Source organism: Patagioenas fasciata, chromosome 8 (genome assembly GCF_037038585.1).
Source record: "Patagioenas fasciata isolate bPatFas1 chromosome 8, bPatFas1.hap1, whole genome shotgun sequence".
Classification (NCBI taxonomy): Eukaryota; Metazoa; Chordata; class Aves; order Columbiformes; family Columbidae; genus Patagioenas; species Patagioenas fasciata.
Genome location: NC_092527.1, coordinates 23839391 through 23855951, shown reverse-complemented (window position 1 = coordinate 23855951; position 16561 = coordinate 23839391). Strand labels below are relative to the sequence as shown.

At 41.5% G+C, this 16561-nt stretch overlaps 1 protein-coding gene across 1 annotated transcript; it reads left to right on the top strand.

Moving 5' to 3' along the window:
* Positions 1-2566: 2566 nt before the first annotated feature.
* LOC136104381 (lysosomal acid lipase/cholesteryl ester hydrolase-like) lies at positions 2567-16259 on the top strand. Its single transcript, XM_065843309.2, has 10 exons — positions 2567-2652; positions 6312-6450; positions 7704-7818; positions 8888-9086; positions 9720-9829; positions 11127-11263; positions 11805-11945; positions 12839-12910; positions 14726-14794; positions 15760-16259. Exons 2-10 carry the CDS (start codon positions 6319-6321, stop codon positions 15991-15993), a joined length of 1209 nt encoding a protein of 402 aa, XP_065699381.1. The 5' UTR covers positions 2567-2652; positions 6312-6318; the 3' UTR covers positions 15994-16259.
* Positions 16260-16561: the final 302 nt, after the last annotated feature.

Here is a 16561-nt window from a genome sequence, read left to right as displayed (position 1 = left end):
AACTCACTCCTGAAAAGAAGATGGTTTGTCTTCATTTGAAACAAGGCTGCTCACCTTTTTCATGAGGAAGGGCAAGGAACATAGGGAGGGTGGACCCAGCATAAAAAAGTAGTTAGTCATGTGGTTCAAGCATGCACGTGGAAGATGGGAAACTTGTCTTCAAACCCGGAGATAGAGAAATCTTGTCAGGCTTGATTTGTTCTGACACCTTCAGGATCTGTGTACATAAACTCACCAGGGTGGAAGAAAGGAGCTGATTTCATCTTAACAGTGACAGCACTTCAGTGAGACACTTCTGTTCAAAGTTACACTCTGAACCAAACAGGAATCCCACATCTCCTGCTTTTTCACATGGAAGGTACTGGCTATCACAGAGCTGATCTTCTCTAACCTTTATCATGGCTCTGAGAAGCCTCTTTGGGGTTTGAACACTAAAATGAAAAGTACCCAGATATCACTAGAAAGAATTCATTATCTCCATCCCATGAGTATTAGGTCACTTTGTCCATTAGTGGGGAGGGTTGCTTTGAAAACAGTGTCGAAGAAACTGTCATCCTATTTTATTTCCTGGGGGAGCTCTGTCTCTATCAGTCTTGTTTCAAGTAGGAAGTTACTGCAGAAATACACTCACTTGAAGGGTAGCCTCCATGGTTATGAGGTTACAGCATTATGGGTCACCGTCACTCCACAATTAAATGTCATTAGCTTCACTGTGGAAAGAAACTCAGTGCATTTAGGGGTTTCCTTTCTGTATGACATCCTCATTTTCCATTTGATTCAAATATTAACATGGGCCAAGTCTAGGGTGCAGGTACAACTGTTACACAGAGACAGTTCACTGGTGACACTATATGACCAAAGGGTCAGTGTCTCACTCTGCAAAATGGTTCATTAGCCAAACACATTAACCATGGCTGGTGCTGCTTTTGTCCCTTTCCCTTCCAAGAAAAACAACAGGACTGTTTCATATCCTGAGCTCACTTCTGAATCCTATCCTGTTTCCTTGTGCTCCATGAATGTAAATAGAGCCTGACCTATACAAAACAGCCCACCTCTAGTCAAGGACATGCCTTACACCCAATACAAATTCCTGGGGCCAAATACCCTCCAGAGAGTCAGTTCTTCAATTAATTCACTGCATGTAGGGGAAATGCATGAGGACTTGAGACCTATTTTTTCACAATACTTATGATTGGAAATGCAATAGCAATATACCTGAAAGAAGCCAGAGAATCCCCTAAATTCACCTAAGAAAGACATTGTAGCTGTGCAGCTATTGTACAGTCTGGGAGAGCATAATGGAGGCAGGGTGTTGAATTTTCTGGAAAATCAGTAAAAACAGGTTGAGCAAGCAGTATTGGAAACATCATGGGGACTATTGATCCTACCTTGAGACATGAGGGACTAGACAGCTTGTTGCTGAAGTCCTGATTGATTAGTTTATGGTTTAATGGAAGTTATTGTCAATTAGAGACATCAGAGCAGCCAAGTTACAATTATTTTCCCTGAGAAATTATCAAATTACCTTTTCCACCATTTTAAAAAATGCTCTCTACTTTGTATGTAAAGCAGAACTGTTACTGTGGCTGCACTGGCATTCTGTTCTTAATTCACTCCTTTTCTCCCTCAGCCACGCAAAGGCATCATGTTAAATGCAACAACGTTCCCAAGAACACATCCTTTTAATCTTGTATTCTTCTAAATGCTCATCAGCCCATGATGAAACACAAGTTCTTCTGAAGACATTTATGAGTTAATTGGGTGGAAAGGCTGGTCCTCATGTAGGAAGATTCTCCTTTGTAACCCGGTTGCCTAAGGACATAGAACGTGTCCTTCTACCCATGGTCATTGAACCAATTTCAGGGCGGACAGAGTGCCCAGGCTGACTGCAACTAATTCAGCAGTTAGGCAAAGATCTCCAGAGATATTATGTTCTCATAAACATTTCAGTAAATGTCTTAGGAGAAAGAAGAATCCCTCTTTGTTACCTAACTAGGAGAAGGGTTAAATGTTGTGTTCAATCCTTCTTTGACACCAGAAGGTCCCTATAGAAGCTATATCAAATCTGAGTGGCTAATGTAGAATGAGATGGGTTTCATGAGTTGTGCTGCTTACTGGAAAACAGACTTAGGAGTCTGTGTATAATGCTGAACTTAATCTAAAGCAAATGAAAAGTGATAACAGAGGCAGTGTTCTTGAGAGAGCATGTTGAGAGAAGCTGGATACTTTCTCCTCTTCAGCCTAAAAGATTACATTTGGAGCAGCCTCTCAGTTGGGCAACAACACAGGCCAAGGTCTGCCACAGTGTCAGAGAGCTGGAACACCCAAGTCCCAGCTAAACACCCTAACCACTGATTTGTAGATATTTCTTAAACTCCCCTGCTCCATGGTGCATTTTGGGTTTGTGAATTTAACTGGAAGATCTACTTCATCACAAAGATTTCCCTACTTCTGAAGCACTGCCAAGTCAGCACTCAAACACGCTCTACAATACATGCTGCCAACGCATGACACTCACGGCTACTACCCTGAAGTGCTCATTATGTTTTGACTTCCTTTTATCGGTGCAGGTTTCTGCTAGTGAATCAGTCTGTTCGTGGAGACAGACCAGGAACTGTGGCAGAAGGCACAAGCAAAGCAGTCAAGGCAGAGGTAAGTTGCTTGTACATATGGGTTCATGGTATTTGTTGCCTGTCTCCATGTTCAGTCTTCGTTTTGTGCATTTGCCTTTGCATTTTTGCCTTTCTGATCTGTAAGCCTATTGCTATACACAGAATTTCAGTTTGCTGAAGTTAGAAGGCAAAGAAGTTTGACTTGCACAGAAGGAAGAAAAAGAGCAAATGTTTCTTTTCCCCTACTTTTTTCTTCAGTTTGAGAACAAGGGAATGAAAGTCTCAGTATCACAACTGAGTGTGTAAACTGAACCTCCTCTTGCAGTTTAATACATATGTATGGTTTGTTAGTGATCCTTTGCAGCAGATTCTCATATGCATTTATTCGCAGTTGCTTCTCTGGTTGGTGTGTGTGTATGCCTTACAGCATATATGAAATAAATTTTAGACTGTGTAAACTACAAGGATAAATGGATAGATTTCTGAAGGGTTCGTTTCTTAGTTTCACTAAATCTTAAAAGTACCTACCGAAATTTCAAGGGCGTCTCTCTCTCTGGACTTTTTTCCTTCTAAGTATGTTCTTCTATGACACTTTATCATGCCTGATGTTTCCTTATGACTTCATCTAACTAGATAAAAATGGCTGTTCATGTCTCCTAACTGTTTTTATTCCTGAAGCTTAAGGGAGAAGTAGCCTGCCAAGATTGATGTTACTTAGCCCGCTGTATCTGATTTAAAAGGCAAATACCTGGAAGTCCATGAGCCATGACAGCTAAGCCAGGTGATTGTAGAGTGCATTAAGAGAAGTTTGCCCTAACAAGAGGAATAATTTAGCCTGTGCATTGCCTCAACTAGTCTTGGTAGTGATTTGAAAATGAGCTGAGACATTAGCAAAACTTTTTCTTCCCAAATGAGATTCCCAACACATGGAGAGGAAGGCCATTAAAACAGAGTAAAACAGCCAGCAGAAAGAAAAAAAAAAAAAACAAACCTAAATTGTGCTGAATATGTAGTTGTGAGGCTTCCTGTTTTGACAACAAAAATTAAATATTTGATATACAAAAGAAATTGAATGGAGTTATTTCATTATGAAGTTTAAAATTTTGAGTGTTTCTGAATGCTGCTTCATTCCAACTGTCTGATGAGTTGGGAGGTTTGACTTCTTTAAATTTGTTCAGTCAAATTTAAAGGTTAAGTCATAGATCAGAAAAAGTCAAACCTCCTCCTGTAAGGAGGTTTAGAGAGTGCAAAAAGTCTATTGGTTACTCCTCCCTCACTCCCACAAAACCTGCTCATCTTTGCCATTACTTGCCAGGGAACACTCTTATTTTCTCTTGATCTGTAGCTCCATTTCCAAGTCAAAAAAACCTTCATAGGACAGCATGTCTCATATTAGCAGATGTCTTATGCTAGAAGCAGACTCCAGAAACATGTAGCTGCATGACAACTTCTGTCCTTCATTAAAAATTGGATTCTTTGTGTCTAGTGGACCTAGAAATGCCCCGTTTCAGGAAGACTTGTTTCCTGAGTCTGTTCAGCTTCCTAATGCAGACTATCATGCAGGCAGGTCTCCTACAAAATTTTCTCACAAACCTTGATGCCCATCCATGCATGCTGTAGCCACTTTGAAGATACATGGACACCAACTAGTTGGCTAGTTCACTCTTGCTGACTGCTGAGCTTGTTGCAGAACAAGCAACAGCAGCCCTCAGCCTGCATCACCCCCAGCAAGGCACTAACCCCACTCAATAGTTCTCCCCCAGCAAATAGTCCTCAGGATCTTCTGCAAATCACATCACCTTCCAGGCTTGTGTTTGTGCTGAACTTGGCAGATATTTACCAATAACATCAAAAGGTAATTACAAGATGGACAGGATGGCAAACTAACATAAACAAGCTGCAGTCATAGAAGTATACCCTCTTCTGAGGAAACAAAGCCTACACAAGTAATGTTCCTAGTAATTACTGTTGAGGCAGTCTTACAAGACCGCCTTGATGAGCTGAAGTGTTACATTACATTACGTATCCATTTTGTCTCATGGATTCTATTTTTGAACATTTATGTAACCTGCCTGATCTTTCTGTTTTTTATCCACTTGCAGAATGTCTGCTACTTTTATTTTCATAGCCCTCATTCTCTCCTCACACAAGCACGCACAGCGTAGAACAATTAGATGTATAAGGGCTTTTTCAGAATGTGTAAGCACAGTCCTGAGATTCATGGATTAATCCTTTTTGTACAAGTCTTCAGATTGGAAAGAAAAATCCCATCCTACCTTGTGGCTCTCCTATAGGCAAGGAGCACTGAACATGTCAGCACTTCTCTTGGTCTCCAAACATTTTGAACTAATTCATGTCCCCTAACTTTCTAGGACACAATACCTGCTCTTCCCTTTTCTAGGAAGCATTTGAATCAAAATTTGCATGTTGAAAAGAAGGTGTGGGAAGTTCACAGAGAGTACCATTCCTGCATTCATTAACTGAGTTCTGGAAAATAAAGACTAAAACCTGGTAGCATGTCAACTGTAGGTGGAGCTGGCATAAAATTGTGCTAGATAGAATGCACTCTGCAATTTCTATTCAGAAAAGTTAATCTGGTACCATCGGTCAACCCAGGAAAGGGCAAGGCGTCACTTCCCCATGATCAAGACAAGATTTGTGATATTTCTGAGAGATAAAAGAGACAGGCTTAGGATCTATTGTTTGCTGCTTTAAAACCAAATCATTCCATGATTTCTTGGCTGGTGGCAACCAGTGATTTTGAGAGCTACAAACTTTGAGCTCCAAAGTAGCAGTAGGAAAAATCCAATTATCTGGATGGCAGAGCAGGTTCTTGAAATAATGCAAGGGCCTGGTGAAGAAGCCTGAGGGGATTGTAAATGGAGACCTAAATGACTTTCACCCTGAAAGGCAAGGCTGACTGGGAGCTGACTGATGGGGCTTCTGAGAAGCCACCCATGGTCATCTTGTTCGCTTCATATTCTCAGAGGAACTGATTTAAAACAGAATATGAACCTTGTCTGGGGCACATCATACCATGATGAATTCACCATTTGGCACTGATCTGGTGCAAGCATGTTCCCCTAAGCCCACTACATCTCCTCCCAGAGTCACTGAATCATTCCTGGCCCCTGCACAAAGCTTTGCGAGTTTCACTGGCTGATCTTTCACCCCAGGACACCAGTGGCTAACAATAAGAATGGCGTTTGATCCCAAAGGAGGAGAAGGAAGGTGGAATTAAAACCCACACCAAACCTCCCTCACCTCATTCCTGTGGAGACATGAAAAAAACAATGCTTTCTTCTCCTTTCACCTCTCCTACTGGCAGAGGAGTAGAGGCAGAGAAAGGCAAACAAGCTTGATGATGGTCATCTCAGGTACTCAAGCTTCTTTGTCAAGCTTCTTCTAGACTCAAGAGGTAGCCCTGCCTATCAACCACACCTTCCTTGTCATCTGCAGAGTGCTCAGGCATGTTGGTGTATGGTATCTCCAAGTATTTTCCTCACCTGTTCTGCAACTCTACCTGCTACACAGAGTGAGCTGTGGACAGTCGTTCCTCACACAGGTACTCATTCTAGCAGCTTCTTGAGGAACAGACCTTGGGCAACTTTCAGGAGACTTCCCACTTGGGTCTTCCTCTGGAATTCCACACCATTCTCTTCCTAATGCAAACACCCCTGCATGTGCTCTTTCACACAGCCCCAAGATGCGGTGCCTCCTCCTGCTGCTCTGCTCCCAAGCAATTGCCTTTTCCACAGGATTCACAACATCCTCCACTCTGAATCAAGACAAAAGCCAGTACAGGAAGACTCGCAACCCTGAATGCTTTATGAATGTTGTAAGTCGGCTCACTTTCTCTCCCATTCTTTCTAAATCATCTCTCCAGGTACCACTACCACCACCCCATCACTAACAGTCCCTGTCAGGACACTAAAAGTAGGGGCCCTTTCACATTTCCCATTTTTCCAACCCGCCTTTTCCAAAACTGCTGCATTAGAGTCACTGTTGCAATGAGAGACAGCTCCGAGTGCGCCAGGGACAGATGCGACACTTGCACATTGCATGAAGTCAGACACATAGTACTGCAATGGAGAGAACCAGATGTTGCTTTTGCCTCCAAGGACAGGAAACTCCTTAGAACCTCTTGAGGGGCAATGACATCCAGGCTACTGAATTTTGACCCCACAACAAGACTCAGACTTGGACTGTGGCCAGAACACAGACCACATGCTCCAGTCCATAACAAACTGAACAACAGAATTTCGCTGCCTCTGTTGGGTGAACCCCAACAGATATATGATGAACATGAGCCTCGACCACACCTCATGATTCCTGTTTGCAGTCACCTTTCTCAACACTTGTTGGTATTTCAGAAGAGTGTGGTCTTGGCAAGAGGAAAAAGAGTCCTCCAGCACTATGACAGGGAAAGAAGAAAATTTGATGCTTAGATCCAAACAGACCGAGATGCTAGAGAGAAGAAATCCTTTGCAGTGGAGGCAAAGCCTGGATTCTGGTCTCAAGGGAACCAAAATCCTCCCCTTCTCTAATAAACTGTTTCCTCAGTACAGTAGCAAGGAAGGTTGAATCCCTTCTTCAAACAGCAGATTCTGACAACACAAAGGAATCCAAGACTCCTTGCTCTGAATCACCAAAGATTTCCTCACGGTACATGGAAAATTAGGTGTAGATGGTCTCATGAGTTCCTTAAGGACAAGAGCTCCACCTTTGTTTGTTTCACCTGCATGGCTTGCCTAATCACACTTTGGCAAGAAAGGATTCATTATGACCGAAACCCCGCATCTTTGGATACTGTCTTATACAGATACTGCTGCATGTTTACTCTCTATCAGCCTTGCAAAATACGGCAAACTAACTCCCAAAAACTTATTCATTCAATGTAGTCCTGCTTAGTCCCATAACTTTGATGCATATTTTTATAAGACCAGTAACATTCACTCCCAGCCATGGTTCCTGTGGCCAGGGGCCTTGCATTGCCATCACAGAACAGCCCACTTCCATGCTGCTCAGCTTGGTTACCCTCCAAAACAGGACAACATGCATGTTGACAAACTCTACTTTGGCTTCCCACAGAGTGAAATTATCAGATATCACGGATATCCCAGTGAGGAATATCAAGTTACCACAGAAGATGGATACATTCTTGGTGTTTTCAGAATTCCTGCTGGGAGGAACAGCCAAAATACAGGTGTGACACAGTTATAGGACATAAGGAAAGTCTGAGAGCCAGCTCTTACATGGGTCCTCTATCTTTCCCTGTTGCACATGCAATGATATATTCCACACCTTTCCACCTCAGCAAGAGCACCTAGTCAGGAATGTGGCCTGAGTTCTGAATTCATCTGAAGTCCATACATTCAGTGTTTCTGTCCTTATTTCAGACTTTTGTCATATCCCAGTTTTTTCCCCTCATGTGGACTGGGGTGATGGTGGGGGGATTGGTAGACTGGGTGTGGGGAGGTTTTGTATTAACACCCTAAGTAGTACATATTTAAAGTAGAAGCCTGGCAACAAAGCCTCTCAGGTTACATGTATGAATATTAATTCCCAGCCTTCTGAAGGACAAAGATATTCTTAAGAAAGGTGATAAGAAAATCAGGTTATCAATGAAAAGCAAATGCATTTAATCTGTTTCATAACATTTTCTGAGTGAAATAAAACTTTCTACCTAGAATCTGAGGTACCCTGGATACTGTTACTTTGTGACTCTTTGTTAGAATTATAGAATAATTTATTTTGAATGGCTCCTCCTAGTTGGATCTCATCCTTTGGAAATCATTTGGGCCAGAATCACATTCAAATTAATGTTAACCCAAGTTAGATTAGGGGCCTCTCAGCCCTGCTCAGTTGGTTACTGAATAGACATAAGGGTAGATATGCTTCTTTGGATTAATTATTCTTTGTCTTCCATACACTGTTATGCCTTCGGCAGCTTTCAGCTGTGGGTAGGTGGTTTCAATATAGGCACTTGTAAATTGGCTTTCCAGTGCAAAAGTAGGTGGGAACAGGCCTCTTCATGAAATTCTTTATTTGCCAGTCCTGTAATGAAATGTTTACCAAATGTCATTAAACATTTCCTGCTTGCATGGAACAAATCAAATCCTTCAGGTTTCTCACACCAGTATCTATGCATAATTCTCCTGGGACCTTCTTGAACAAGGAAACATCTAAAACCTCTCACAAACTAAAATCTGTATCGCAATCTCAAATACACATTAACTACTGCTCCAATGTAAGAATACTCTCGTCTTTTCCAGGGCAAAAGCCTGTAGTTTTCCTACAGCATGCTTTTCTAGGAGATGCTACCCACTGGATATCTAACCTACCCAGCAACAGCTTGGGCTTCCTCCTCGCAGATGCCGGCTATGATGTCTGGATGGGAAACAGCAGAGGGAACACTTGGTCTTTGAAACACAGGATCCTTAATCCCAGCCAGAAAGCATTCTGGCAGTTCAGGTACTCTGTAAGGAAGAATTTTACTCATGATAGAAACTCTGAGGGGACTAGACAGATTCAGTCTGATGATTTTTTACCCAAACCGGCATCAGAACAGGGTCTACACCAACCAAGGAGGGTAAAGAAGATAAAGCACAATGCTCCCTACTACTCAGAGCACTGGTTGGGGAAAAGATTTCAGACACTGGGAAATGAAATGAGATGAGATGAGATGAGATGAGATACTAAGAAAAAGAGAGACAATATTGTGGAAGGAAAAGCAAGAACCTCAGCTGAGGCAGGCTGAGCAGCCTTTTCTAGAAATCTCTGGTCTCTCGCAGCTGAATTCAATCAAGAGAGAAACGTGTATTGTAACCCATGTTACTGAAAGCACTAATTAAATTCAGTTCCCCAAGGCCTGCCACTGACAGGCGAAACCAGCACTTCCTCTGCAGAGAGCCCAAGGTGTCAGGCAGCCTGGCAGTACAGCTGTGTTCCTCTACCCCCTTCCCCAGCTCAAGCAAGAATGCAGACAAAGTGTGCAGCTTTGTCTTTCTGTGGGTCCTGCTTGGTGCAATGGACAAAAGTGACATTCAGTAACTCACACTGTGATAGCTGAATTATCTGCTAGTTTTTTGTATTTCTCCCCTGCAGCTTTGATGAAATGGGTAAATACGATATTCCAGCAGAGCTGTACTTCATCATGAATAAAACTGGACAGAAGGATGTCTACTATGTTGCTCACTCTGAAGGTACAACAGCAGGTAATGTAAGGACACTCACTGTTCACAATCATTCATGTTCATATCTGATCAGTAGGTGGGTCTCCCCATTGATTCAGTTTGTGTAGAACTAGTAAACTTACAAGTGCTTTCTGAGTTGAGATTTGGAAAATATGAAAACTTTTCTAAAAATGGTTTTGGTTACCCTTAATAAGCAAAGAAACTAAATAGCAGATTCAAATTTATTTCAACTTCTAAAATAAGTAGAGACATACTAGTGGTCATTTACCAGGTACTTCAGGTACTGGCACTTGGCATTTTTCTTAAATTCTCAGCAACAGGAATTTTCATTAAGTTCATATTTTGTATTAAGTCAAACAGTTATTTCCCTTGTGAACAGGAAGGAAAAAGTAAGAAGATCAAAGAGCACATGTAATACATAATTTCAAATAACACAAGACAAGGAAAAAGAACCTCAGCATTACTAAGTGATGTGACTTAATGGAGATATTACAATTTAAAGTATAGTTCATGAGTGGCTATTACTGGCCACATTACTGTTCAAAACATATTGCCAAAGACTGAAAATTAGGATAGAAAAAAAATCAATAACCTACTTTCTCTTAGTGCCAGCCTTTAGCATTGACTCACTTCTTGGCCTCCGAATGCAATTTTCTTTTAACATCAGCTGAAAGTTCCTGATGTTTATGATTTATGTGTAAGACACATTAATGGACATTGATTAGCAACTGCCAGCTCATTAATGCAAACAAAAAGAGAAGAAAATGGGGAAAATCATATCAGATCCAGACCTTCTCTTTCTTTTCCCTTCATAAGAGTATTTAAAAACACTCATGACAAAACAAACTAACCATCTAGGTTTTCTACAGCTGCCTTTGATGCAAACAATCAGTAGAAAACATTCAAAGCTCCCAGTATTCAGCTAATTATTCTGCAGTTTCATGGAAGCATAAGCAGACATAGACCCTTAGAGACTGTAATCTGAAGAACTCATTTTTTTATGAGAGTTTTTTGAACTTTAGAGGGAACTGATTTTATAATGAAAACCTCATTGGCGCATTGCCTACAAAACCTTTTTTGATAAAGGCAATGTCCAGACATGCTCTAAACCTCAGAATGAACTTTGCCTCTCAAATAAAATTCATTTCAGGCCTTAGCTTCAACACTTGTCTTAGGTAAAACATGCAGCATAGACAAACATGGACAATAGACAACAGGCTGGAAAACAAGTCTCACTTCTTCTTTGCTACCTACTGCTTATTTAATTGTCTGTGGAAAATGTATTCACTAACTCAGGCTGTCTCTTCTGTCTTCACAGGCTTCATAGCATTTTCTACATACCCAGAGCTGGCTAAAAGGGTGAAAATGTTCTGTGCTCTGGGCCCAGTAACCACATGCTCACATGCTACAAGCCCTCTGGTTAAGATAGCAAAAGCTCCCGAACCACTGCTCAGGGTATGTCATTTTTCCTTCTAAGAGGCTCAATGCCTGACTTACCTTCACAGGGTTCACTCAACCTGAGATGTGTCCCCAAAGAGGAAGATGAAGTGTTCACAAAACTCTGTGCGGAAAATGTCAGAGTTATACAACTTATAGCAGCAGATTCCAGTAAAGTAAAAAGACTTGTGAAACTCTGTCTCATCATAGGACTCTTGCTATTAACTAATATTTTGCTGGCCTCATGCATGAGGAACTAAACCAGAGCCACAGTAATAGCTGTGAAAATCTCTGTGACTTCAGAAATGAGTGAGCACTGAGGTCACTACAATAGAAATGGAAGGAGGACTTCCTCCAGGATTGATGCATTAATATGAAGAAGGAAGGATGTATGATGTACTGCAGGGAAGAATGTGTTCTAAGGGGTGCTGGGAGGGAAAACTGTTCCAGCAATCTTTGAATACTGAGTTAGGAGGCTAGACTATTAGCAACAGTTTCCTGCATAAAATGCACCTGTAACAAGAAAAAAAAAAAAAAGTTGCATTTTCCCTTCCCTCAGTTTTTATTGGGCCACAAAGGAGCCTTTCACCAAATCGAATCCTTGAAAGGACCTGTGACACAGTTATGTGCAAACCTGGATAAGTTTTGTGGACACATACTCTGTTACATAGCTGGAGGCAACGTAAAAAATCTGAACACGGTAAGTATATGCAAGAACACCTACTCAAGGTAAAAATAAGGTGATTTTGGAAGTTACACTTGTGCACTCTGTCCTTATATAGTAACTGTCATACATGTAAACGCACATAAATGACAACATAGTTCTCAGCAGACTGAAGGAATGTCAGAACATTGTGTGGTGCATATAGTGCCAAACAGGACTAGAGTTAATGATGGATGGGATGGACACATTCCAGTCGCAGGACTAAATATGCTCCAGAGCTGTACTGCACATGTCAATAAATGAGCCCTTTTTTGGAGCTAAGCCAACCACATTTTGGTAGTTCACAGAGCCAATGGCTGATGGAGTCAGACTCTTTTTTGGTAATACAGTTCCCAGTTTCTTTCCTTAGCATGCAGACACCAGTGTCCTCTGAACACTGGAATAATTAAAAGACGGCAAAAAGTTCCATTGCAGCCCTTCTGAATTGCAGAGCTAAACCATTAAGAATCTTTCCTGACTTTGCTTAAGTCACTAATGTGGTTCTCAGGACAAGATAACAGGTCTGAGGAGGCATCCAAGTAGATGGAATTGGAACATCTCCTTAAGAGAACTAAAAAAATGCAAACAGAAGAAAAAACAATCTGCTTTATAGGCTGTCTTCTTTAGCAGTAGGAGTAAAGTGAAGAGATAAAACAAATCTTCAAAAGACTTATGTATGCATCTGTGTTCGGTGTGAGGTGAGGAATCTACTCTGAAACAACTGAAAGTTTTTTTCCGTACTGTTGCTGAACTGCAGGATCCCACAGTAGTATTGTCTTCGTGGAACAGACTCATTTTCATTAAGAAAGCATGTTCCTCATGTCCTTCACAGCTTCATTCTGTCACAAGACCACATCATTGCCTTTCTAACACTTCTGCTTTCTCTCCAGAGTCGAACGGATACATACGTAGGACATTCCCCTGCTGGAACATCAGTACAGAACATTATTCATTGGCATCAGGTATAACTGTGTACTGATGTATAAACCGACTCTTACTACTGCTTTTGTATGCAGCCAACAGCCCCCAGGGAAGACCACAGGCAACAAATCTGGGAAACTGCCCATCACATCTTCTCACATGCTGCCCTGAGCACCTGCCACAGAGGGAGCACTGCTGCTCATGGCTCACCAGACTTTACCTGAATTGCCCCTTTGGCATCAGACACTGAGATTTCCTCTGGGCACGTCAGGCAGCTCTGCATGTTGGGCTCCAATGGCTTCCAGGAATCAGCTTTATTTATGTACATCTTTGCCTTGAGAGCTGCAGAAGGGAACGTGAGCATGGTCCAGGCACTTAGCAGGCAGCAGGAGGATAGTGGAAACTTGAGCGGGCAGGGGATGAGCCAGACAAAGAAATAATGCAGGTTAAAGCTTTTCTCCCAAAGGGCAGCCTGGATCACCTCCCAGAGCCAGTTAACCACACAAACTCTTCTGATAGTACAACGGCAATGTAGAGAACTACCTTATACTACTCCAGGACATGACAAACAACATTGCTCCACAAGGTTGTTCCCAATAACCAGGTTTTTACAAAATCCTTTTAGTCACTCTTGCCACTGTCCAGATCCTGGATTATAGTTCTCTAAAGGTGAGTTTCTGCTTACACACTGGCAAAGCTGAGCTTGTTTTACATATGGTCTGATCAGAACAGGACAAGAAAGCACCAGCCAAGAAGCATCACTGCATGTGTCCAGGTGCAACTGCTGAGCCAGGATGTATCTACATACATCCTATAGGCAGAACCACCATTTCTGCAAACAGTTAATATGGTTTAGAATATAGGTGTTGTCCTGAGGACACTTCCTGACAAAAATTCCCAGCAGTCAGTCCCACAGGATACACCAGAGCCAGGAAATAGGAACAAACCATTGACAGCCAGTGACTTTACAGCTTGTTTGACCAGCCTCTGACAAAGTCAAGTGGCTACAAAGCAAATGCAGATAGAAGGACAGAAGAAAATAGCAAAGGCAATACAGCAATCAGATTTCTAGCACATTCCCAGCTACGTGAAGCCTTGAAATCAAGCTTTTCTAAACTGACACTGATTTCACCCTGTATTACGTACAAAGACTCACAGTGAAATTACTTGTCAGGTTTGTGCAAAAAATAAAACTAAGTAAACCAACAACAATAAAAGAGTATACAAACAAAAAACCAACAACCTAACAAAACCCACCAAAGAGTTGTGTACTTAACTCTTCACTCATCAGTCCTGCAGATCATGTATTGATGTCTTTTAGACAACACACACTCAAGAAGTCTAATGTCTTGTATCTAATGTTACACCTCAAAATTGCTGTCAGAGCACAACTCATGTATAGCCAAACTTATGTAAGTACAGAGCCTCTGGAAATGTTGCCACTACTGTGAATGGACCAGACAAGCTGAGACACAGAAGACAATATGTGTAGGGTGAGATCTCACATTGCACTAGACTAGTAAAAGCTCTGACACATTCTAAACATTCACATCCTCTCTCCATGTGACAACTGAACCAAACTCTGCATCACAAACAGGGACCCCAACTTTAGTTAACTAAGATAGACAAGTAAAATTTTAATAACAAAACAGGACAAGGGTGGTGGATGAGGATCAGGAGAGAAAGTTAGGAGGAAAGGTAATGAAGCCACTCAATCTACCTGCAACCAGAGGAAGGGGTGGGAGTAACTCACAGCCCGCTGCCTGAGCTTTGGCTTCAATCACAAGCAGGAAAATGCCTCCTGCACTCTGCCACTTGGTCTCTCACCACTTACTCTTTATCTGTTCTTTTAACAGATAATATATGGAGACCGATTTCAAGCTTATGACTATGGCTCTAAGGAAAACACGAAGAAATACAACCAGGTAAAGTAGTATGGTTTTCCTGTCATCCTTGGGTCCTAGCAAAACTAAGAAAAATTCAGAATTGAGCACCTTGGGTGCTACAAAAAGAGGGAGAGAGTTATCTTCAGTAAGGTTTCACTCAAATCTAATACTAAGAAGTGTAAAAGTCCATTTACAGACAAGGTGTAGACAGTTTCTTGCAGACAGCTAACACATTCATTTGGCCCCCCCTGCTGATGCAGGGCTGTGTCCCATGACATGCCAATTTACATGCCATTCCCAAAAACCTAAGAGCCACATCCAAGTCCTAGTACTGGATGATTATAAAGCCCTTTACTTTCCCCTAAATCCTCAAGGTTTGTCTTTCAGTTAAGGCAGGAAATGAATCTCACAGGTATGGTCACCTGTTTAATTGGCTGACAATCATTTCACTTTTAAGCAGTATATTTGACTTATAGTGTCCTGTGCTGTACCCGGACAAGCTGTTTTTCACAGATGGAAAGATTCCAGCATATAATCAGTTGTTTCTACCCATGCACATTGTCTCAGAAATTTTCTGGAGTGAAATTATAAATAACCAAAGTATTTCCTTAAGTACAAAGAACAACAAATAAGACTAACAGCTGAACTCCATACCCCAACAACATTTATAAATATACACGTGAATAAGATCCACAGTCCTTACCTGATAAACACAGACACTGCTCTTTCCATACCCCCACCTCTGAAGGGCACAAGCAGATGTCAAACTGCAGGACAAGTCTTAGCCATGTATTAAGGAAAGACACAGGAATAGGATGGGTTGTTTCCTTTCATGGTCAACCGGGAATGGGATTAGGGAAATGGGCACTAGATTGGTGGCCTTCATCATTACTGTTTTATCATAGTGAGTGCAGAAGGGAAAGATTCTACTTGCACAGAATCCTTTCTATGAACACAACTTCTGACACAGCAGCATTTACTCAGGTCTCCTCCTTTTCTTACAGTCCTTTCCTCCTGCGTACAAGATAGAGAAGATAAGCATACCAATTGCTGTTTGGAGTGGTGGAAAAGACACATTTGCAGACCCAAAAGACATGGCAAAGCTACTTCCTCGGATTACTAATCTCATTTACCATGAGCATTTTCCTACTTGGGGACATCTTGACTTCATCTGGGGCCTTGATGCAACTGAGAGAATGTATTGGAAAATCATTGAACTAATAAGGAAATACTTCTGAAACCATATGCAGAGTGTTAATTCATTCAATAAAAACTTTCAAAATTGTGATTTGGCAATAAGGGGGATACCTTGGGAAGAGGTAAACACACAGACACATGTAACGGATATCAGTAGAGGCGTCTTTTTGGTTTCTTGCTTTTCTCAAAGTCAGAGGTTTTCCATGGAGCTACTGTGACTACTCTCTTCCTTAGAAGGTTGAGGTGTACAGGAATGAAAGTTTAAAACATGAATATATTTGTGCACATGCTGCAAGGATCATTTCATTTGGAGAGATTTTATTTCTGCAAGACTGACTTTTCTAAGCCTAAATTTTGTTGTTCTGATGTATATTTTACATACTTACCTACAAGTTGACCTGGTAGGTAAGGGTGTGGTTCCTCAAGTTTCACCCCCAATTTGTTCATCTTATATATGCAGACAGGGCAGCTTTGTTTCCCAGGCTGTTTCTGGATGGGTCATAGAGCTCCTGTTGTCCAAGTAAGACCCTTTGTAATTGGAGTCACCATTCAGCAGAATAGTTACACTGAAAAACTTATCTATGTTCTGCAACACAAGAAAAATACACT

Coding starts and splice junctions, on each gene's coding strand:
- LOC136104381 (XM_065843309.2), top strand. CDS start 6,319: ATGCGGTGCCTCCTCCTGCTGCTCTGCTCCCAAGCAATTGCCTTTTCC. Junction 6,451..7,703: donor CTGAATGCTTTATGAATGTT/GTAAGTCGGCTC, acceptor GGCTTCCCACAG/AGTGAAATTATCAGATATCA. Junction 9,830..11,126: donor CTCTGAAGGTACAACAGCAG/GTAATGTAAGGA, acceptor CTGTCTTCACAG/GCTTCATAGCATTTTCTACA.